Here is a 25,434-nt window from a genome sequence, read left to right on the forward strand (position 1 = left end):
GCAGACATGGTTCAACCAGTTATCATTGTTCAACCAAGACAAGGTATATTTATTTCAATTTTAAAAAAAGTTGAATACATTAATCATTTTATAACATTTGTATTTAATGATAAATAAAAATTTTGCTGAAATTGACATGAATTTTATTTTGTTACATATTTGGTGTAGATGAAATTCAAAATCCATTTTGGAATGATGTTTTCCATTATAACAATATCAATTGGAGTCATCCCGATGAGGAGGACATTTGCGGTTTGGAGAGGCCATCTACTTTTAATGTTGGGCAAAAATTATATGTTGGTATGGATTTTGATAGTAAAGATGCTTTAAAAAATGCACTCAAACAATATGTTATGAAGGTGCATCAATGTTTTAAAGTTCCTGAAACCAAATCGCACAAATATATCGTTTGTTGCCCAAATAAAAGCGCAAAGTGTCCATGCCCATTTTATATGAGGGCAATTTTATCTAAAAAAACCGATTCATGGAAAGTGACACAATGGGGTGGACTACACACATGTTTGAATATGACTATGACACAAAATCATGAGAAGCTTGATTCTGATTTCATTGTCACTTGTGTAGTAGGTACGTGTTTTATGTTCATATTATCCTACTTTTGCATTTTTTGGTTATTTAAATTTTGTTATTTTATTAAAAGGCATGATTAGAAGATCCATCAATAAAAGTTTCTTTGATTCAAGAAAGGATAAACCGTGCATTTTCCTATAAGGTTTCATACAAAAAAGCATGGATGGCGAAACAAAAAGCGATTGCAATTGAATATGGCAATTGGGAAGAGTCATATGCGAAACTTTCGTCATGGCTAAAACACATGCAAAATCACTCTCCTGGATCCTATTTTCAAATATTGCATGACGATTTTATTGTTGGCAACACGGTGAGTCGTGAACATCGTCAGTTTGATAGAGTATTTTGGACTTTCGGTCAATGTAAAGAGGTTTTTAATTATTGTAAGCCAATCATACAAGTTGATGACACACATTTATACGGGAAATACCGTGGGACCCTGTTGATGCCTTGATGGCTACATCACAAGATGGAAATGGTGGTGTTCTTCCTCTAGCATTCGCCATAGTCAAAGGTGAAACGTTAACAGAGTGATCATGGTTTTTGGCACACTTGCATGAACACGTGACAAATAAAAATGATATTTGTCTCATATTTGATCGTCACGCGAGTATAAAGTCTGTTGTTGCTAATGAACATCTTGGTTGACAACCTCCCCACGGTTATCATGTTTACTGCTTCCGACACATAACAAGCAATTTCAATCGAAAATTCAACAATGCCAAACAAAAAGAAATGTTGAAGAAATTGGGTAAGATTTAATTTATAATATGATGTTAATTGATGTTTGACATATACTTCAAATTGTTGTTGCTAACAAAACCCTTTGATGCAGCCTACACTCCTTCAAACATACCTTTGACCATAATTTAGAAAAAGTTTCGTCAGTTGAGTCCAGCCATATGTACATGGATTGATCGCATTTCAAAGGAAAAATGGAGCATGTCTTATGATAAAGAAGGATGTAGATATGATCACATGATGACTAACCTCTTAGAGTGTGTTAATAAGGTATTGAAGGATTATCGCAACCCATAACAGCTTTGGTAAAATCCACATATAGTAGGTGTCGAAAGTACTTTGTTGATCGTGGTCGCCAAGCCCAAAGACAGTTAAATGAAGGACAAGTATATTTTTCTAAGGTTGTTAAAGAACTTAAAAAAAACAGAACAAACTTGTTCGCATATCGTCCGCATCTATGATATCCACTCGACAAGGTTTGAAGTAGAGGAGACCTTCAATCCTAGAACGCAACGTGGCGGACAAAAGTGGACAGTTAACTTGAATGACTATTATTGTCAATGCGGAAAGTATTCTGCTTTTCACTATCCATGTTCACACATTATTGCTGCTTGTGGTTACATGAGCATGAATTACTTCCAATATGTAGATGTTGTTTACACAAATGATCACATCCTAAAAGCTTATTCCGCGCAATGGTGGCCTATTGGGAATGAAGCGGTTATTCCTTCTTTTGATGAGCCATGGACACTTATCCCCGATCCAAGTACAATTCGTGCGAAAGGTCGGCCAAAATCAACAAGGATAAGGAATGAGATGGATTGGCTGGAAGCATCTGAGCACCGACAAAAATGTAGTAGATGTGGAAGAGAATGACACAACAGACACCGATGTCCATTGCAATCTGAATGTGGAAGTTCTTAAATTAATTGATTTATGTATTTTATTTGTCTACTTGAATGAAATGAAACCTATCGATGATAAGTTTGTTTTTTAAATTAGTTATTATCATAGTTTTGTGTGCGCCATAAACTTGATCAATTCGTTAACATTCATAAAATAAATGATAATACAAGTCTAAAATTTAAAATAAAAACAAAAAAAAATTTAAATACTAAAAAAGAAAATCAATCGTCTTGATGGCGGTGATGTCATGAGGAGGTGATCATTGATGATTCCATCTTCGTGCTTGTCTGTCAGGATTTCTTCTGCCACGATGACCCCCTCTTCATACTGGTCAGCCTTAAGAGAAAATTGGTGACGCAAATCAACACCTAATAATTCATCGATATTAGGTATTGCTCCGGGTACATTCCATTGAGTACCTAATGGGGCATTAGGTGTTTCAATTGGAACATTGTGTTGCTATGAAGGGGTCATAGTAGGCCATGGAAAATTCCCATATGTCTTTGCAACACTACCTAATGAATGTTCGCTTGCAGATGTATAGATGTATCACTTTGATGAGCTTCGAATGGATACTGATACATCTGCGCCAGATATTGAGAAAATGCTGGTGGTGTGTAATACATTCCATGGTCACGCTCTGCCATCTGTGGGTACACATATGGTTTGACTTCAACAGTCTCCCTTTGTCTGGCTATGCCTTTAGTTTCAACACTTGATTGGAGAATATTTAATTGTTGGGCTGGAAATTCATGTTCTGTTGTTGGACCATGTGACAGAGGTTCAACTATTCTCTCTTACTTTTCAGATAAAATTGTTATTTTCTCCACGTATGGCACTAGATCGTCAACCGTCCATGTATTTCTCCCTTGTGGCGACACCATGTACTGTAACGTCTCTACAACTTCAGCCTGCAATTATTACCCGTTCAAATTCATGAACTAAAATTTTATAAATTATTTGAAGTTAAATATGACAGAAAAAATAAAAAATATCAGTGTTGCCATGTTTGCATTTTTCGGGTCAACAAACATATTTGTTTTACGCCTATACCACACCATATAGTCGCAGTTAAAACTCAGTAGATCTTCTTGTCGTGGATAAGCGTCGACCCTAAATTCAGCCCGATTGTTCCATTGATTGATCATTGGGCCTAACAGTTGCCCTCAATTTTCCTCATGTTTTCCTCTTAAAGATATGCCATGAATATTAAATGGTTGCGAAGGAGAACTTGGAATTGGTTGTTGCATGCCAAATTGTCTCAAAACTCTATCGGGTTGGTGCCACTCAATGACTTGGAAACAAATTAGTGGCACCATCGTGCACCACGCAACACTTCCAACTAAACAAATTGGAGGCAACGCTGACATAACATTTGCTTAGTATGGCTCCCAGACAAACTGCACATAGTTCCAATTTTGACTAATTTCAATGAAATATGAAATGCCAAATTATTATTTAACCAATAAATTTAAATGTTTTTACCTCGTGTCGTTTCATAATATCTAGTTTGCGACGAAAAAGTATCAAATCATCATTACCAATATGTTGATTTCCCCGTCGCAGCCACCTAAAAAAATCATAAATTAACATAACTTACATTATTAATTATTTTAAAATCAAATATAATTTTTTAAACAACTAACCTATGTCTAAGTGATTTGTTTTCTATTATGGGAGGAGTCCTTCTTGGAGTCAGAGTTGTACATCGTTCTCATGTCCACATTTGTAATAAGATGCACATACCTCCAATTGATTTAGTTGTATAATTGGTGGCGCTACACATCTCTCTATATAAATAACCAAGTATAGCAGATCCCCAAGAATATGTGTTGCACTCTCTAAAGTCCCGTAAAAATTAGAGATATCTTACCGAAACTTTGTTACTATTTTTGTCAACAAATAAGACACCTCCAATGAATCGAAGGATCCATGCACGAATAAACCTTTCTACCTGTTCTAAATTACCACCATGGTTATTTAAATCTGGAAAATGGTGAGTCAACCAACTTAATTCAATCATACTGCCTTGAATTTCATCTTCTTCTGGTCTGACTCCTAACAATTATTCACATAAATCAGCCCAACTAAGGTTTGTTGGACCAATTAACGGTAACCCATCAACACGGAGACCTGATAAAACAGAGACATCTTCAAGAGTAATAGTACACTCTCCGCATCTCATGTGAAAGGTATGTGTTTCCGGCCTTCATCCGTCTATCAAGCCAGTGATTAATGCCGCATTTATTTTTAAATATCACATCTTCATAATCCAGTAAAAACCAGATTGACGAAGTAAAGGAATAATCTCTTCTGGTATTTCTTCTTGACCTTGATATACGGGGACAACTCTTCTAATATGCAGTTTTCTATCTTCTTCCCCATTCCAAATATGCTGTGAAATGTGCTTATCTTGCATCCACAACACGTCACCATCAACGAGACGAGAATTAATTGAAATATTTGACGAACATGACGAAGAAGAAGCCATTAATACTGCACCACAAAAATTATATGTTTAGTTTAAAAAATTAATATTGTCCTCTAAAGAAAAAAGTCTTCCTACTTATTCATATTCAAATATATTTAAATAAAGATTATATTAATACCAAATTTTGGTCCTAAGGCTTGTCAAAATACACTCAGGATTGCAATTTCAACATCTCAATTAAAAAATCTAAAAAATTATATCATGAAAAAAAATAATTACGAAATATTAAACATAGATAATATTTTTTAAATGCACCTATTTAATACTATCGATAATTTTTTTTATAACAAATGACATTAATTTATTTTTACACTAGAAATAAGTACAAAAAATTAAAAATACATACTATTTTTAAACGCACATAACTTAGTACTATCTATATTTTTTTTATGACAAATAAGATTGAATTAATTTTATATTATAAATAACTACAAAAAATTATACACATAATTTTTTTATAACAAATGACATTAATTTATTTTACATCACAAATAACTACAAAAAATTAAAAACAAATACTCTTTTTTAAATGGATGTAACCTAATATTATCTATAATTTTTTTAAAACAAATGACATTAATTTATTTTTACATTACAAATAATTATGAAAATTTTAACACAAATATTTTTTTAACGCACCTACCTAATACTATGTATAATTTCTTTTATAACAAATAACATTACGAAAATTTAAACACAAATATTATTTTAACACTACAATGTATCAAAAATTAAACACTTATAGTATTTTATAAACGCACTTATCTAATACTATCTACACTTTTTTTATAACAAATAAAATTAATTTATTAAAACACTAGTCATACACAAATTAAACACACCTCCCTAATATTATCTACTTTTTTTAAACACATCTACCTACTACTATCTATAACAAATAACATTACATCATTTTTACACTATAAAATACTTCAAAAAATTAAATACATCTATCTAATAGTAACTAAAATAATTACTAACTAAAACGATTACTATCTACAATTCAATAATAATAATATGAAAATTTACAATTCAATAATAATAATATGAAAATTTAAATTCAATGATAATAATATGAAAATTTAAGTCATACCTGATTGAAGCTCTCAATAATCTCAAGCAACAATTTTTTTTTCAAGCACCACAAACTCTAACTTAAAAACTCAAAAAATTCTAAGAGAAGAGAAGAAGAGAATGCGTATGGTATGGTAGATAATGTAGGTGCAACCACTCCTATTTAAAGCCAAATTGCCTTCCCCTAAAAAAAAAAAAAGCTTATGAATCCCTTCAATTTTTTCTTCTGCAATAAAAAAAATAAAGCATTCTGAGACCCCATGAACCATCTTCAATTTTTTCTTCTGCAACCCTAACCCGATACCTGAAACCCTACAAAAAAATACAAAGCATGCAGCATGCATGAACCCCTGCTACACTGCGCTGAATCTCTGCTCCCTTTGCCCTATAGAACACGCCTGTCCTACTGGCGGTATCAATGAGCAAAAACACCAGGCTCACTGGCGGAATCAGTGCAACCTGGATGCATGCTGCATGGGTCATTGGCTGGATGGATGGCATGGATGGATGACATGTGTATCCCGCCAGTACCAGCAGCAGAATCTTTTGGTTGGTAATCACTTTTCCCAATGGCGGAATCAGTACCTAGATGCATACTGCATGGGTCATTGGCTGGATGGATGGCATGTGTATCTCGTCAGTGCCAACAGCAGAATCTTTTGGTTGGTAATCACTTTTTCCAATGACGAAATCAGTGCATGTATGTTTTGCAACCCTAACCCTATACCTGAAACCCTAAAAAAACTACAAAGCATGCAGCATGCAGGAACCCCTGCTACACTGCGCTGAATCCATGCTCCCTCTGCCTTCTGGAACACGTTTGTCCTACTGGCGGTATCAATGAGCACAAACGCCAGGCCCACAAGCAGAATCAGTACAACTTGGACGCATGCTGCATGGGTCATTGGCTAGATGGATGGCATGGATGGATGACATGTGTATCCCGCCAGTGCAAGCAGCAGAATCTTTTGGTTGGTAATCACTTTTCCCAATGGCGGAATCAGTACCTGGATGCATGTTGAATGGGTCATTGGCTGGATGGATGGCATGTGTATCCCACCAGTGCCAGCAGAAGAATCTTTTGGTTGGTAATCACTTTTTCCAATGGCGGAATCAGTGCATGTATGTTCTGCAACCATAACCCTATACCTGAAACCCTACAAAAACTACAAAGCATGCAGCATGCATGAACCCCTGCTACACTGCGTTGAATCCCTGCTACCTCTGCCCTCTGAAACACGCCTGTCCCACTGGCGGTATCAATGAGCAAAAATGTCAGGCCCACTGGCGGAATCAGTGCAACCTGGATGCATGTTGCATGGTTCATTGGCTAGATGGATGGCTGGGATGGATGGCATGTGTATCCCGCCAGTGCCAGCATCCGAAATCTTTTGGTTGGTAATCCCTTTACCCAATGGCGGAATCAGTACCTGGATGCATGCTGCATGGGTCATTGGCTGGATGGATGGCATGGATGGATGACATGTGTATCCCGCCAGTGCCAGTAGTAGAATGTTTTAGTTAGTAATCACTTTTTCCAATGGCGGAATCAGTGCATGTATGTTCTGCAACCCTAACCCTATACCTGAAACCCTACAAAAACTACAAAGCATGCAGCATGCATGAACCCTTACTACACTGCGCTGAATCCCTGCTCCCTCTGCTCTATGGAACACGCCTATCCTACTGGAGGTATCAATGAGCAAAAACTCCAGGCCCACTGGCGGAATAAGTGCAACCAGGATGCATGCTTTATGGGTCATTGGCTGGATGGATGACATGGATGGATGGTATTTGTATCCCACCAATGCCAGCAACTAGAATCTTTTGGTTGGTAATTGCTTCTCCCAATGGTGGAATCAGTATCTGGATGCATGCTGCATAGGCCACTGGCTGAATGGATGGCATGGATGGATGGTATTTGTATCCCGCCAGTGGAGCAACGGAATATTTTAGTTGGTAATCGCTTTTCCCAATGGCGGAATCAGTACCTGGATGCATGCTGCATGGGTCATTGGCTGGATGGATGACATGTGTATCCCGCCAGTGCCAGCAGCAGAATCTTTTGGTTGGTAATCACTTTTTCCAATGACGGAATTAGTGCATGTATGTTCTGAACCCTAACCCTATACCTGAAACCCTTCAAAAACTACAAAGCATGCATCATGCATGAACCTCTGCTACACTGCGCTGAATCCCTGCTCCCTCTGCCCTCTGGTACATGCCTGTCCTACTGGCGGTATCAATGAGCAAAATGTTGGATCAAGTGGCCTCAGAATAATTAAGAAGGGGGGGTTAAATTAATTATTACTAGACCTTTTCTAATTATAAAATTACCCTTCTTAGGCTTTTACTATGTTGTTAAGAAAATAAAGAATAGAAAAGAAATTTAACCAAAACTAAAAGCAGGAATTAAAGTGCACAGCGGAAATTAAAAGAGTAGGGAAGAAGGAGACAAACACACAAGAGTTTTATACTGGTTCGGCAACAACCTGTGGCTACATCCAATCCCCAAGCGACCTGCGGTCCTTGAGATTTCTTTTCAACCTTGTAAAATTCCTTTACAAGCAAAGATCCGCAAGGGATGTACCCTCCCTTGTTCTCTTTGAACAACCTAGTGGATGTACCCTCCACTAGAACTGATCCACAAGAGATGTACCCTCTCTTGTTCTCAGTCAACAACCCAAGTAGATGTACCCTCTACTTGTACCACAAAGGATGTACCCTCCAATGTGTTAAGACAAAGTTCTCAGGCGGTAAAACCTTTGAAACTTTGTGAATGGGGATACAAAAGAATTCTCAGGCGGTTAGTCCTTTGAAATCTTTTGTATATGGGAAAGGGAAGAATCAAAAGAATTCTCAGATTGTGTCGTTTTGAATTCTTTGACAAGAGAGAAAGGAGACACAAAAGAATTCAGGCGATTAGTCCTTTGTTCTTTTGGAAAAGGGAGAAGAAAGACACAAAAAGAATTCAGGCAATTAGTCCTTGGCGAATTCTTTTTGGCAAAGGGAGAAGGGAATGAAAAATATGAATAGCACAAGTTTTGTTTTCAAGGTTTGGAAAAACCAGAAAACTTTAGAAAGCTTTTGGCAAAGGAAGAAGAAGAAGTTCAAAGAGATTCGGAAATCAAAGTGGAAAAGTTGTTGTCAAAAGAATTGTTGAATTGATTGAATTGTTAAAATGCAAATCAAAGTCTTGCTTTTATAGACTCTTCATGTCTGGTCAAGAGAACCATTAAAAGAGTTATAACCTTTAGAAAAACTTAAAAACCATTTGGAAAAGTTACAACTTTTAGAAAAACTTGAAAACTATTGAAAGAGTTGCATCTTTTGATTTTGTTCAGAAACTATCACTGGTAATCGATTACCAAATAAGTCTAATCGATTACACAAAGCTTTTTTGTGAGAGGATGTGACTCTTCACATTTGAATTTGAATTTCAACGTTCAAACACACTGGTAATCGATTACCAAATCATTATAATCGATTACAACATTTTGAAATCAATTGGAATGTTGTAAATTCAATTGAAAGCTTTTTGAAAACCATTTAGCTACTGGTAATCGATTATAATAATCTAGTAATCGATTACCAGAGAGTAAAAACTCTTTGGTAAAAGGTTTTGAGAAAAATTCATGTGCTACTCAGTTATTGAAAAAAACTTTTTAATACTTATCTTGATTGAGTCTTCTCCTGATTCTTGAATCTTGAGTCTTGAAACTTGATCTTGATTCTTGGAACTTGAATCTTGAAACTTGATTCTTGAAATCAAATTTCCTTTTGAACCTTGAAGTGTTCTTGATTCAATCCAAAACTCATTCTTTGATTCTTGAAGTCATCATCTTTGTTAACATGACGTGTTCTTGACTTTTGGGTTTTTTGTCATCATCTTTGTTATCATCAAAACTCCTTGAATCAATCTTGATTCATCATGAAGCTTGCTTCTACACAAAAACTTCAGGCCCACTGGAGGAATCAGTACAACCTAGATGCATGCTGCATGGGTCATTGGCTGGATGGATGACATGTGTATCCCGCCAGTGCCACCAGCCGGAATCTTTAGGTTGGTGATCGCTTTTCCCAATGGCGAAATCAGTACTTGGGTGCATGCGGCATGGGTCATTGGCTGGATGGATGGCATGTGTATCCCGCTAGTGCCAGCAGAAGAATATTTTGGTTAGTAATCACTTTTTCCAATGACGGAATCAGTGCATGTATGTTCTGCAACCCTAACCCTATACCTGAAACCCTACAAAAACTACAAAGAACGCAGCATGCATGAACCCCTGCTACACTGCGTTGAATCCCTGCTCCCTCTGCCCTCTGGAACACGCCTGTCCTACTGGCGGTATCAATGAGCAAAAACGCCAAGCCCACTGGCGGAATCAGTGCAACCTGGATGCATGCTGCCTGGGTCATTGCCTAGATGAATGGCATGGATGGATGACATGTGTATCCCGCCAGTGCTAGCAACGGAATCTTTTGGTTGGTAATCGCTTTTCCTAATGGCGAAATCAGTACCTTGATGCATGCTACATGGGTCATTGGCTGGATGGATGGCATGTGTATCCCGCCAGTGCCAGCAGCCGGAATGTTTTGGTTGGTAATCGCTTTTCCCAATGGAAGAATCAATACATGGATGCATGCTGCATGGATCATTGGCTGGATGGATGGCATGTGCATCCCTTCAGTGCCAGCAGCAGAATCTTTTCGTTGGTAATCAATTTTTCCAATGGCGGAATCATTGCATGTATGTTCTAGAACCCTAACCCTATACCTGAAACCCTACAAAAACTACAAAGCATGCAACATGAATGAACCCCTGCTACACTGCGCTGAATCCCTGCTCCTTCTGCCCTCTAGAACACGCCTGTCCTACTAGCGGTAACAATGAGCAAAAACGCAAGGCCCACTGGCGGAATCAGTGCAACCTGGATGCATGCTGCATGGGTCATTGGCTGGATGGATGGCATGGATGGATGACATGTGTATCCCGCCAGTGCCAGCAGCCAGAATCTTTATGTTGGTAATCACTTTTCCCAATGGCGGAATCAGTACCTAGATGCATGTTGCATGGGTCATTGGCTGGATGGATGGCATGGATGGATGACATGTGTATCCCACCAGTGCCAGCAGCAAAATCTTATGGTTGGTAATCACTTTTTCCAATGGCGGAATCAATGCATGGATGTTCTGCAACCCTAACCCTATACCTGAAACCCTACAAAAACTACAAAGCATGCAGCATGCATGAACCCCTGCTACACTAAGCTGAATCCATGCTCTCTCTGCCCTCTGGAACACGCATGTCCTACTGGTGGTATCAACGAGCAAAAATGTCAGGCCCACTGAGGGAATCAGTGCAACCTAGATGCATGGCATGTGTATCCTGCCAATGCTAGCAGCCAGAATCTTTTGGTTGGTAATCACTTTTCCCAATGGCGGAATCAGTACCTGGATGCATGCTGCATGGCTCCTTGGCTGGATGGATGGCATGTGTATCCCGCTAGTGCCAGCAGTAGAATCTTTAGGTTGGTAATCACTTTTCCCAATGGCGGAATCAGTACCTGGATGCATGCTACATGGGTCATTGGTTGGATGGATGGCATGTGTATCCCGCCAGTGCCACCAGCCGGAATCTTTAGGTTGGTGATAGCTTTTCCCAATGGCGGAATCAGTACCTGGGTGCATGCTGCATGGCTAATTGGCTGGATGGATCGCATGTGTATCCCGCCAGTGCCAACAGAAGAATCTTTTGGTTGGTAATCACTTTTTCCAATGACGGAATTAGTGCATGTATGTTCTGCAACCCTAACCCTATACCTGAAACCCTACAAAAACTACAAAGCATGCAACATGCATGAACCCCTACTACACTGCGCTGAATCCCTGCTCCCTCTGCCCTCTGGAACACGCTTGTCCCACTGGCGGTATGAATGAGCAAAAATGTCAGGCCCACTGGCGGAATCAGTGCAACCTGGATGGATGCTGCATGAGTCATTGGCTGGATGGATGGCATGTGTATCCCGCCAGTGCCAGCAGCAAAATCATTTGGTTGGTAATCGCTTTTCCCAATGGCGGAATCAGTACCTGGATGCATGCTTCATGAGTCATTGGCTGGATGGATGGCATGTGTATCCCGCCAATGCCAGCAGCATAATCTTTTGGTTGGTAATCAATTTTTCCAATGGCGGAATCAGTGCATGTATGTTCTGCAACCCTAACCTTATACCTGAAACCCTACAGAGATTACAAAGCATGCAGCATGCATGAACCCCTGCTACACGACGCTGAATCCTTGCTCCCTCTTGCCTCTGGAACACGCCTGTCCTACTGGCGGTATCAATGAGCAAAAATGTCAGGCCCACTGGCGGAATCAATGCAACCTGGATGCATGTTGCATGGGTCAATGGCTGGATGGATGACATGTGTATCCCGCCAATGCCTACAGCAGAATCTTTTGGTTGGTAATCACTTTTTCCAATGGCGGAATCAGTGCATGTATGTTCTGCAACCCTAACCCTCTACCTGAAACCCTACAAAAACTACAAAGCATGCAGCATGCATGAACCCCTGCTACACTGCGCTGAATCCCTACTCCCTCTGCCCTCTGGAACACGCCTGTCCTACTGGCGGTATCAATGAGCAAAAACGTCAGGCCCACTGGCGGAATCAGTGCAACCTGGATGCATGTTGCATGGGTCCTTGTCTGGATGGATGGCATGTGTATCTCGCCAATGCCAGCAGTCATAATCTATTGGTTGGTAATCGTTTCTCCCAATGGCGGAATCAGTACCTGGATGCATGTTGCATGGATCATTGACTGGATGGATGGCATGTGTATCCCGCCAGTGCCAGCAGCAGAATCTTTTGGTTGGTAATCACTTTTTCCAATGGCGGAATCAGTGCATGTATGTTCTGCAACCCTAACCCTATACTTGAAACCTTACAAAAACTACAAAGCATGCAGCATGCATGAACCCCTGCTACACTGCGCTGAATCCCTGCTCCCTCTGTCCTCTGGAACACGCCTGTCCTACTGGCGGTATCAATGAGAAAAAACGTCAGGCCCACTGGCGGAATCAGTGTTACCTGGATGCATGCTGCATGGGTCATTGGCTAGATGGATGGCATGTGTATCCCGCCAGTGCCAGCAGCCAGAATCTTTTGGTTGGTAATCGTTTTTCCCAATGGCGGAATCAGTGGATGTATATTCCGCCAATACCAATGGCAGAACACCTTTAAAAAAAGAACCCCCTCTAGAATAAGATTGCAAAGAGACCCTCTGAGGGAAAAAATTTCTAAAACCACCCCCTAACGTCATTTTGCTGCTTTTACTAGACACTAGCATGTTTTCCTTTCTGATTTTTTCTCCTAAAACAAAAAAAAAATGCATTACTATTGTGGAAGCAGGTCAACATTCATTAACGAATAGAGAATTTTAAAAACTGCTATTTTGTTAGTTTCAGTCAAATAGTAGGTCAACATTTTGACAAATTGCCCTAATAGGGCTTCTTTTACAAACTAATTCCGCAAATGGAGCTGTTTTAAAACAAATTCCAACATGGGGCTGTTTTACTACGTAAATCCATGCAAAACGCCAACAACAATGGCAAAACCGTCCCGTGCAAACACGTGGCAGTGGACTCGCCACTGCAGCTGGCGAGAAAGGCAAACCGCCACTGCTGATGGCGAGATAGTCATGCACCAGTGGTACCGCCAGTCCTAGTGGCAATTTAGGGTGCAACAGTGACGTACGGCGAAATGATTTTTTTAACCGAAAATTAAAATGGGTATAACTTTTGATAGGAATGTCCGTTTGAGGCCCATAATATGTCAAAATGCTCAAAATTGAATGAGGAATCCCCTGGCAAATTCTCAAATCGAAGGAGATTTGGTCAACTCATTTTTCCAAAAAATGCCTCTAAGTAGCTCAAAAGTAGGATTTAAGATTAAAAAAATGGGTGGTTGAATCTTAAATCCGTTTTTTGGAAAAATGAGTTGACCAAATCTCCTTCGGGAATTTGCTAGGGGATTCCTCATTCAATTTCGAGCATTTTGACATATTATGGGCCTCAAACAAATAGTCCTATCAAAAGTTATACTCGTTTTAATTTTTGGTTAAAAAAAGCATTTCGCCGTACATCCCTATTGCATCCTAAATCGCCACTAGGACTGGCGGTACTACTGCCGCATGGCTATCTCGCCATCAGCAGGGACGGTTTGCCTTTCTCGCCAGTTGCAGTGGCGAGTCCACTGCCACGTGTTTGCAAGGGGCAGTTTCGCCATTGTTGCTGACGTTTTGCATCAATTTTATGTTATAAAACAACCCCATGTTAAAATTTGTTTTAAAACAGTCTCATTTGCGGAATTAATTTGTAAAAGAAGCCCTATTAGAGCAATTTGCCCAACATTTTGGTAGTTTACAATAATAAACCCATTCTCACTTTTGCAGATCGGCCATTTTAAGAAAAACTAACATGTTTTTTGTAAATACTTCGAGTGATAATAGTCTCAAAATAAAAATTAACATGTTTTTTGTAAATACTTCGAGTAATAATAGTCTCAGTTTGCTGCGATAAAATAAAATGAAAGGAATAAAAAGGATATAAAATTCTAAACCAAAAAAAAAACCGAGACAATTTGAGTAATATAATCTCAAAAAAAAAAAAAAAACTCTTCGTGAATTATCAAGGTGTATTTTGCTAAAGGTTTTTCTGCAATCTTGTTAAAGAATTATTCCAGGGCATTAAAAAGCAATAGCACGAAAATTTCAGAGATATGAAAAAATCGTTCCCAAAGTTTAATACATTTAAAACTCTAAATTTCACCAAGCAATTTCAAATAAATGTTTTCACCACACTTCACATAAAGCTCCAAAAGTACCGGAACAAGGCAAGTTCCACGGAAAGTACAACGATACACAGAGCACGAGAAGAAAAACAACACAGAAAGTAACATAATAGTGCAAACTTCTAATCATAATCCTCTCCTTCATCACCATCTTCAGTTGCCTCTGCACCAACTTCCTCATAATCCTTCTCCAGGGCAGCAAGATCTTCACGGGCCTCAGAGAACTCCCCCTCTTCCATACCCTCACCAACATACCAATGAACGAACGCCCTCTTGGCATACATGAGGTCAAATTTGTGGTCGATGCGAGAGAAGACCTCAACAACACTGGTGGAATTGGAGATCATGCACACGGCCCTCTGAACCTTGGCAAGATCACCACCTGGAACAACAGTCGGAGGCTGGTAATTGATTCCACACTTGAACCCGGTGGGGCACCAGTCAACAAATTGAATAGTGCGCTTGGTCTTGATAATTCCAACAGCTGCATTAACATCTTTAGGCACTACGTCACCTCTGTACATGAGACAGCACGCCATGTATTTGCCATGGCGGGGATCACACTTGGCCATCATAGATGATGGCTCGAATGCACTGTTGGTGATTTCACCAACTGATAGCTGCTCATGGTGAGCCTTCTCGGCTGAAATTACAGGAGCATAAGATGAAAGCATAAAATGAATCCTGGGGTATGGCACAAGGTTGGTCTGGAATTCATTGACATCAACATTCAAGGCTCCATCAAACCTCAGGGAAGCAGTCAGTGATGATATCACCTAAATAAAACAACAGAACGTTAATTAAAGGGCATATTATACAGCTCAACACAAGCACTAGTTATTTCTAATTTCTAATTCAGACAATAACAATACCTGAGAAACTAAACGATTAAGGTTGGTGTAGGTTGGCCTCTCAATGTCCAGTGAACGCCTGCAGATGTCATAAATGGCTTCATTGTCGAGCAGGACAGCCACATCAGTGTGCTCAAGAAGAGAATGAGTGGAGAGGACACTGTTGTAAGGCTCAACAACAGAGGTCGAAACTTGGGGTGAAGGATAGACAGTGAAACCAAGCTTGGACTTCTTGCCATAGTCCACTGAAAGGCGTTCCAGCAAAAGGGAACCAAGTCCAGAGCCAGTTCCCCCACCCACAGCATTGAAAACCAGAAAACCTTGGAGACCTGTGCAGTTGTCAGCAAGCTTTCTGATGCGGTCCAAGCAAAGCTCAACAATCTCCTTTCCAACTGAATCAAAAACAACCTTCTTAGTATGATATTCAATTCAACACAGTAAAATTGCAAATGCAGTTATATTCGAAGCAATGAAAGGAGAGGAGCAGCATTACTGGTATAGTGGCCACGGGCAAAGTTGTTTGCTGCATCCTCCTTTCCACTAATGAGCTGCTCAGGATGGAATAGTTGGCGGTATGTCCCAGTCCTAACCTCATCAATCACAGTGGGCTCAAGATCTACAAAAATCGCGCGGGGCACGTGCTTTCCTGCCCCAGTTTCACTGAAGAAGGTGTTGAAAGCATCATCACCTCCACCAACGGTCTTGTCACTTGGCATCTGCCCATCAGGCTGAAACAACACATACAACATAGATCACATTAGAATTTGTAGTTTATCTTCTTGAAAAGAGAATCCGTGTGTTCAAAACTCAAAAGTGACAGTTGAAAAAAGTTTTTCCTCAACCAGAATACATTCAGATTTCCAATCAAAAGATAAATAACTTTTAATTGAATGACAAAGCAGGGTTTTTCCTCCAGAAAGTACTACCAGAGTCAAATCCTGGCTGCATCCATATCCACAGACCATCATAACAATAAAACACGGATTCGAAATGGGCAAATCGGAGATTCCCTCAGTATTTTTAGGGTATTTTCCAATTAAAATTAGAGTTTCATTTCAAAAATCAGCATAATAAACACAAATTACTAAGACGAAACTCAAATTCCAGTTGAAAAACAGCATCAAAACACTTAGAGAAATGCATCTCGGTTTTTGGTCCATTTGAAATAAAATGATAAATATCAACAAAAACTGTAAATAAAATAATTTAAACAAACAAGGCGTTATCATCAAATCCACATTCCAAATCACTCGAACAACACATAACCAGATCCAAAAGTTCGCAAAATACACAGCGTACACGTACATCTGAGAATCAATCGAAACTAAACCGCAAAAAAATGTTCACATAAAACATAAAGCAAACACAGATCGGCAAATCTCTGAAGCAATACAGAACGAAACACAAATAATACACAACAAAAAAGTGAAGAAAAGGTTCGGATGCAGAAAGAGAACTAACAGCGTAAATGGATCCAGATTTAACATCTCAACAACGCGAACAAATTGAATCGGAAAAATGTAGGTTAAAAAAATTACAGTACGGAGATTTAGGGTTGAGAAAATAGACCTGAATGCCGTGTTCGAGGCAGTAAAGCTCCCAGCAGGCGTTTCCAACCTGAATCCCGGCCTGGCCGATGTGGATTGAAATGCACTCTCTCATTTTCAGCGACGAAGATCGAAGATCGAAGAAGCGAAAGAGAAGAAGAAAGAAGAAAAGAAATGGGGGTTTTCAGAGAAGAGCGTTTATTAAGACGCGCTCTCTGGGTTGTCTTTTTTTGTTGTGTTGCGAAGAGTGCAGTGCTGTGCTGTGCTTCGCTTTTTTTTCGTGGATTTATGGAAGCGAGATGGTGTGTGAGGGTTTAATTGCGGTTAATTATTGATTTTTTTTTTTTTTTTTTGCCAGCGGTGGAGCCCTTTTATTTACCTTTCAAATTTTGAACTTGTTTTTGTTTGTGCACCTTTCCCGGGGTCCACGAGGCACCCCTCCACTCACGTCCAACTCTGCCAACGGGCAGTTAACGTCTAAATTTTTATATTCTTTTGCTTCGACTTTTCAAATTCCTTTTTTTTAATTGGATTCAAATAAAAAAAAAACCCTATTAATTAAAGAAAATTAGAGAATGAGTTTGATTCTCATGTAAAGTTTAGAGAGTGTTTAATTGATTAATGAGAATGTATTTTGAGTATAATCAAATATGTTTAATTATTGTTAGGAAAGTACATGTGTTTGAATATGTAGTTTTTAAGAATTGATTTTGAATCAACTTGATTTTAAGTAAGTTTGTTTAAATTATTATGAAAATGCGTTTTAATATTTGCATATAATTACTCATTAATATTGATATTATGAAAATAATTGCCACCGTTAGTTAATTTATTATATTGATGTTGATAACGTCCTCGTTAAAAAAATATTTTTTATAAGAGAATTAATAATTAAGATTATTAGAGAAAATGTTTATTTTTTAGCGATGATTTATTTATTTGATCATTTTAATAAAAAATAACGTTACTCCACTACAATAATAATGTTATATTAATCATTTAAGTAAAATATTTATTTTTCAATGATGATGATTTCTTTTTCACTTTATATTTTTCACCTCCTCTTTCATGTTTTTCTGTGTTTTCATCATTATTCATCTTGGTAATATGACCAAAGTAGTACCTCTCAGTTTTGGTTCTTGACTTCAACAACCACACGACCATAGTCATGGCTAGAGGTGCCTCTGAGTCCTTGGAGCTAAATATTTCACCGACAGTGGTGTTGGTGTTGTGCCTCTCTGTTTCATCCACTCTATGAAATACCTTGAAATATAATCAATGGTTAAAGGAATTGGCAAACAAAATGGGAGAGGGATGAAGGACAAGCATGAGAATCTAACACCCAAAATCTAAAAATCAATTTTACTTTGATGCAAAAGCAACCTTGAGTAGCACCTGAAAATTAATTTCCTTGGAGTGAATCACGTACAAGCAAAACACCAAATGAATTTTTCACGTTTGACCACTAAAAATGCAGGTCCAAGTGAAGCCAACATACATCATAACACGTGCTAAATCTGATTTTGTCTTGAAATCTTGATTTGACTAAAACTAATAAAAGTATTTGGTCCTGTCACTCCTAGCTATACAAATATTCTTTATATCACTTCTAGCATTGTCTTAGACTCCCATGTATCTAAGAAAACCCAAGTGTTATTTAGCACTAAGCTACTCCTGGCTTTCATAAACAGTAGTTAGAATGAATACAAGTATTCGATAACACTCAATGAATGGATAAAGTAAAGCTCAAATACAAGATAACTTTGCTTAGCAAAGGATAAACAATGAAAGATTAAAAGAATCGTCCAATGATTTCTGCAAAGTTTTGCTTCAAAGTTATTCTTGTTTTCTTGTAATAATTTTGTCGTCGTGCTTTTTGGGTAGAGTTTGCCTTTTATAAACTTTAGTGAAGGATCTGTTATAGTATTAGTGTTGAGTCCTTGAAATAACCGTTGTCTCACAATGGGAGATAAGGCTACCTGACATTCTCTGATTTTTAAGAATATGCGCAGAAGTACAGACAGCTACATGTGCCCCTTGTACTCGATGAAAATGACCCATGAGAAATATTTTGTGTAGACCTTCTATACTTTTCTATCATGTTCTTTCCTTAAATTCAAATATTAACAATTCAAATAAAGAGAGGCAAACTGAAAATTCAAGAGAAAGAATATGTGTACTTCTCTTTTTGACTATCATAGCCTTTTCAAACTATGTTGATAATTTTGAACGTATGTATGAGTCGTACTAATTGGACACGAGTGATAATGATACATAGTGTTTAACACAGGTTAATATCATGAATGGATGCTAGTTAATAATTAACAAAGCATTTTCCTCTTTGAGTGTGAACAATATATGTAGATAATAGTTAAGTCATTTAATAACATTAATCATGTCCACTTGTCATTAACTCATTAATTTATCAAAAATTTATACTCATTATTAATCATCAAAATCTAAGGTAGGTATGAATGGTCATCTAAACCTTAACAAAATGGTCGTCTAGACCTAACACTACTATCCAATTCCACAATACGTACCCATTGAAACAAATATGCTTTAGAAGTAACTTCAAAGGAGTATTTTGTAGAAAAAAATAAAGCAAAAGTCAAAAGCAGTAAGTTTAAGCATTAAGGAGAATATATTTGCAATTGTAGTGACGATAATGTGGCAAATTGCCTCTGTCAACAATTTACCACTTTCGACACTTTTTCTTCTCCTTTTTACTTTACTTAGTAGAAGGTGTAAGAACTTAGTTGTGACAAGGAAAAAGATAACTATATGGAAGATCCAAGTTTTATGATTTTAACTTTTAAGCAATTGTTGGTTTATCTTCCATTTGTATAATATATTTTTTTTCAAAGATAGGGGACTTTAGCAGTAGGATTTGGGGATTCAGGAATGAGGAATCAAATAATGTTATGCTCTAGATATATGAAATCTTCCAAAGCTTCCATTAGGCTATCTCTGAAAGATCAAATGGTATCACTATAGAAAGGTTACCTAGGGCCTCTAGCTTTGTAGAGTATAGGGTTGGACACCGAAATACAAAGGCACAACAACATTAACAAGCATGTAACCTAACTGTGAATGAGCAAGCATGAAAGAAGAGAGAAAGAGGATAGACAATTGGCTATTCAATTTTGTTAATTGTTGGTGTGTTATTTGTTTCCACTGAAGTATGAATCCTGCACAAGAGAAGAAGATAATTTTGAAAAAAAAATTATAGAATTGAGGTATGGTTAATAATTTATGGAGGTATATTTAACAATTTTCAATTTTAATAAAACTAACATTGGCCCAATTGTTGGACATATCAAAATTTAAAATCAATTTTAATTCACATCTTGAAAGAGGAAAAGAAAATTGATCAATAAACATTGAAAACATCGAGGTTGCTTTATTGTCACAAGCATGAAATCCTTGGAGAAGGTTTATTTTTTGTGAACTTTGGTCATTGGAAGAGGAATTTCAAAGGCTAGTATTATCTTTCCTTTTTGCTCTTGATTGCAAGGATAGAGCTATCTGCCAAAAAAATTCACTTCTTACTTTTATTCATCTTAAGCTTATGGGTTATGTAGAGGTTGGATGGAGTTAAGAACTGTAACGATCCACTGTTACATGATAATTCAAAAACTAACACACAAAAGACTTTATTTTACTTTATTTCAAACCCTTCAATTTGTTTATTTATAAAAATACTTGTAAATTTTTCTCGATTAAAAAGCCAAAAGCCAAACTCAAAACTTCAAGATGAAACTACATACATGAAACGAGAAACTTAATAAAATCATGTGTTTTATAGCACTTAAACATCTATCCCAAGGTACAACATCAAAACAACTCAACACACATCTATATTTATGTGTGTGTCTATACAACTCTTAGAAAGACGAGTATCTTAAATACCTAAGTTGATTAACACTATACAAAAGAAAACATATGCATATATGTGTCTTCATGTCCTTGTATGTCCATCCACAATACTTCCAAAAGAAAGATTCATTGCCCAATCATATGCTCGCAACACAAGGTTCGAGATCATCATAGTTAAAACAATTTAAAGCTTTATGAAATATTACACATCTAAACATTATCATATTTAAAACATAACTTTTTATAATCAATTAATAACAACATTCAACTCACATAAAAAGGACATTTCATTTACAAGCATCATAAATAAAAAATCAAGTAATTGATATCGTAACTCAACCATTAAATATCATCATCATAAATTGGTCGATCAAACATCACCATGCATACCAATCATAAACACCAAAGACAAACACTACTCCATGGAGATTTGACACCATATGAGAGGTCCCCCATAAGTTTTATCCCTTAATATAGTCTCTCTCTCTCTAACCATTCAAGGAGTCTCTTTGGCTGACCATATGGAGAATTATGATTTTGTCAGAATAGATGAGTATATGTGGTGACTTACCTCAATTAGATCTTAAGACCTTTAGAGAAGTTCACTCATTCATCCACTCTACAGGCTCATTTGACGTTAGTCCTACAAATTCATCAAACACTAAGTTAAGGACTTATCAAGCACCCTTAGCTTTACGTGCCTACTCATATGCAACAACAATAAACTAAACTTGGATTCTCTTAAGGTTTGGTTTGAGATATGATCTCTTCGTAGCCACCAACTCACCTATCGTTTATCTCAATGTACAAAGTTTCACCAACAATAATTATACATCATATGATACTTGGATTTCTTTGAGGTTTGAGATACGATACCTTCATATCCACCGTCTCACCCATGGGCTGTCTCAAGGATAAGTTTTAGTGATTGAAAACTCGACAATGACAATTCATCTCATATATACTAAAAAAGTCAACTAAGCCTTTTGGAAAATTAAAATTTCATCACTCCAACACGTCATTCGAAGTTAAAAACATAAGGGTGAGTACTTGAAAAGATATTTAACCAAGTGAGATCCCTAGGTCACTTTAGTGGATCGAAGCCCTGACGTGAAACTCACCTTCTCAAAGCAACTATTTTTTCTATAAAAAAAAAGTTTTCCAAAAGAACATCACAAATACCTTTTAGCTATGTATGGACACTTCTTATCACACACATTATCATCTCATCAATAATTCATTTCATCCTATCAAAATTATAATCATCTCGACAACAACTATATTTCTCAACAATTAATATAAACATCTTATAAAAATAAAGTTTTTACTTATCTTTAAAGACAAATAGAAACTTCAAAACAAATGGTACATCAATCTTAATCTTCTTTCAAAGCCTTACAACATCAATAATAGTTCACCTCATTAAATCATGATCATTTCAACGACAAAGTAATCATTTATAACATTCTTAATTCATATATGTCCACATTTTTCATAACAACATCTTAAACAAGGGAAAATCCTCATTTAGCTATACATTACATAATGTCAATACAAAACAACTTAAACCCATTTATAAAAGCTCATAAAATAGGGGTGTATTTTTATGGATTCCTTTTAGAAAGTAATTTAAAAAGATTCTAAAAATACAACTCACTTAAGCTTGCCTCTAAAATGATTTACTTAAGTTGTCCACTTATGTTAGATCATCGAATGAGTATGCTTAAGTTGTGGTAGAGAACTTTGAAACTAATATTTTTTCCTTCAAATTAATGGTTCTCTAAATGTCTCCAAAACTCATACAACTTCACATAAACATGATTTTCACATAATTAACGCTGAAACAAATATTTCCAAGTCCAAAATTGATGAGAATCATGAAACTGGCCAAATACAGGCTAAAGGCCCAAGTGGAGAAGGACGAAGGCCCAAGTGGAGAAGGACAAAGCCCCGAGTGGAGAAGGATGAAGGCCCAAGTGGAGAAGGATGAAGGCCCAGAGGCAGAGACACTATCAAGACCATTAATTGTTGCTGAAGGCCCAGATTAATTTGAAGGCCCATAATAAATATGTTCTATTTAGTTATAATTTTTATTTATTGTAATTTTGGCCCAAACTGTTTAGAAGGCTCATGTTTATTTTTATCTTTTAGTTCAGATACACTATAAGTATTGGTTTTTGTTTTGAATAAAAAAAGCTTTTGGCATTTGATAAAATTGGGTGAGAGTTTCTCTCTGGGTTCCTTGTTGAACCAATTATCAGACTTATCAAGGTAATCCTTGTGGCGTCTACCCAGACTTATCTTCCTTCATTGGAAGTGGCGTCTACCCAGACTTATCTTCCTTAACCGGAAGTGGCGTCTACCCAGACTTATCTTCCTTCACTGGAAGTGGCGTCTACCATGACTTATCTTCCTTCACTGGAAGTGGCGTCATCCAAACCTTCGTAGCCTGTATCAAACGATCCACTCCTACTCAGGTTCACATCATCGATGATGTGAACCTTACGGGGCGGATCACTTGATACAGGCTGTAGAGTTTTTTGGATGACGCCACTTCCGGTGAAGGAAGATAAGTCAGGGTAGACGCCACTTCCGGTGAAGGAAGATAAGTCTGGGTAGACGCCACTTCCAGTGAAGGAAGATAAGTCAGGGTAGACGCCACAAGGATTACCTTGATAAGTCTGATAATTGGTTCAACAAGGAACCCAGAGAGAAACTCTCACCCAATTTTATGAAAATGCCAAAAGTTTTTTTATTCAAAACAAAAACCAATACTTATAGTGTATCTGAACTAAAAGATAAAAATAGACATGGGCCTTCTAAACAGTTTGGGCCAAAATTACAATAAATAAAAATTATAACTAAATAGAACATATTTATTATGGGCCTTCAAATTAATCTGGGCCTTCGGCAACAATTAATGATCTTGATAGTGTCTCTGCCTCTGGGCCTTCATCCTTCTCCACTCGGGGCTTTGTCCTTCTCCACTTGGGCCTTCGTCCTTCTCCACTTGGGCCTTTAGCCTGTATTTGGCCAGTTTCATGATTCTCATCATTCCCTCCTTCTTGGAAAACATTTGTCCTCAAATGTTCAGGATCATCACCGTGTTCAAGTACCACTTCCTTCCTTTCCTTGTGGGCTTGCTTGACATAGCTTTCGTTCTTCTTTGCAATTTGCACCTTTACTTGGTCATACAATCTTTTCACATACTCAACTTTGGCATGTGCATCCTTACGTTGAGTGTCTTGGGGATTGCTTTTGTAAGTTGGCCTGTTAGGCAATGAAGCTCCGGGAGGAGATCAACTTGATGTTCTATGCCTCTTGAAGGTGGTAGTCCATGAGGAATCTCCTTAGGAAAGACATTTTTAAATTCCTGCAATAATGGTTGAACACTAGGAGAAATAGAAATAGTAAACTCATTAGAATTATCAGTAGAAATTTTACTGTCTTTGCAATACTGTAGATTGAGTGGTTCATGAGCAGGTAACACTTTCCTCACTTCACTCGCCTCTGCAAAATAATTAAATTTTCTCTCATGTGTATCACTCTCTCTCTTATGTGTATCACTCTTTTCCTCGGGTGTATCACTCTTCTTTTTCATATTCCTTTGTGGTGCCTCACTGTTTTCTTTCTCTTGTTCTCTCTTTTCTCTCATTCTAATTTGGTCATCACACACTTCTCTATGGGATAGAGGTTTAAGAGTAAACGAGGAAGATTTGGCTATTCGTTGTAGGGCTCTTCTTTGTTACGGTTCAACAAACGTTGCATTTGTGTAGTCCACGCGTCCAGAAATAAGCGTTGAGATTCGTCCAGTTGATGATATACACCACCATTGTCACCAGCTCTTGCCATGATTAAGGAACAAAGAATGTTGCAGTAAATTAATAAAAAAATCAGGACCTCACCACACTCTACTCACGTGTTTCTCTCTTTAATGGTAGTTCACTCGTGTTTGATGCTCTCAATATAGGCTTTTGTGTGATGTTTTCACTCTTGCCTTTTACCACTCACTCCCTCTTAAGTTCCTGGATAGACCGAATTAGACACACAAGGTAATATAAAATAAAAGGAAAGACAATAGAATTATCAGAGTAACAGATTTGATTTGGGATAACAACTTGGACTTGATTTGGATAGCAGATTGGATTTGATTTGGATAACAGATTAGATTTGGATAACAAATCTGATTTGGATAAATTTTTTGATTTGATTTGATTTGGATAATAGATCAGATTTGGGATAACAAATTAGATTTAATTTGGATAACAGATATGATAACAGATAGGATAACAGATAAGATAACAGATATGACAACTAAACTTCAAATGCTCATAACTTTTGCTACGGTTGTCTGTTTGAGGCCCACTATATATCAAAACGCTCAGAATTTAGAGGAGAATTTAGATAAGGGGATTTGTTCCACATTTTCTTTCAAAAAAACACCTCTAAATGCCTCAATTTCGTGTTCAAAGATCAAACACCCACTTTTTTTTTCAAATTT

At 37.5% G+C, this 25,434-nt stretch overlaps 1 protein-coding gene across 1 annotated transcript; it reads right to left on the reverse strand.

The window, feature by feature from the left end:
• Nucleotides 1-14,641: 14,641 nt before the first annotated feature.
• On the reverse strand, nucleotides 14,642-17,387 carry LOC100787058 (tubulin alpha-3 chain). The gene is made up of 4 exons (XM_003524659.5): nucleotides 17,077-17,387; nucleotides 16,001-16,235; nucleotides 15,529-15,899; nucleotides 14,642-15,432 (listed from the first exon to the last, which is right to left on the reverse strand). Exons 1-4 carry the CDS (start codon nucleotides 17,167-17,169, stop codon nucleotides 14,779-14,781), a joined length of 1,353 nt encoding a protein of 450 aa, XP_003524707.1. The 5' UTR covers nucleotides 17,170-17,387; the 3' UTR covers nucleotides 14,642-14,778.
• Between the last annotated feature and the right edge of the window lie 8,047 nt (nucleotides 17,388-25,434).

Source organism: Glycine max, chromosome 5, assembly GCF_000004515.6.
Source record: "Glycine max cultivar Williams 82 chromosome 5, Glycine_max_v4.0, whole genome shotgun sequence".
NCBI classification, from domain to species: domain Eukaryota; kingdom Viridiplantae; phylum Streptophyta; class Magnoliopsida; order Fabales; family Fabaceae; genus Glycine; species Glycine max.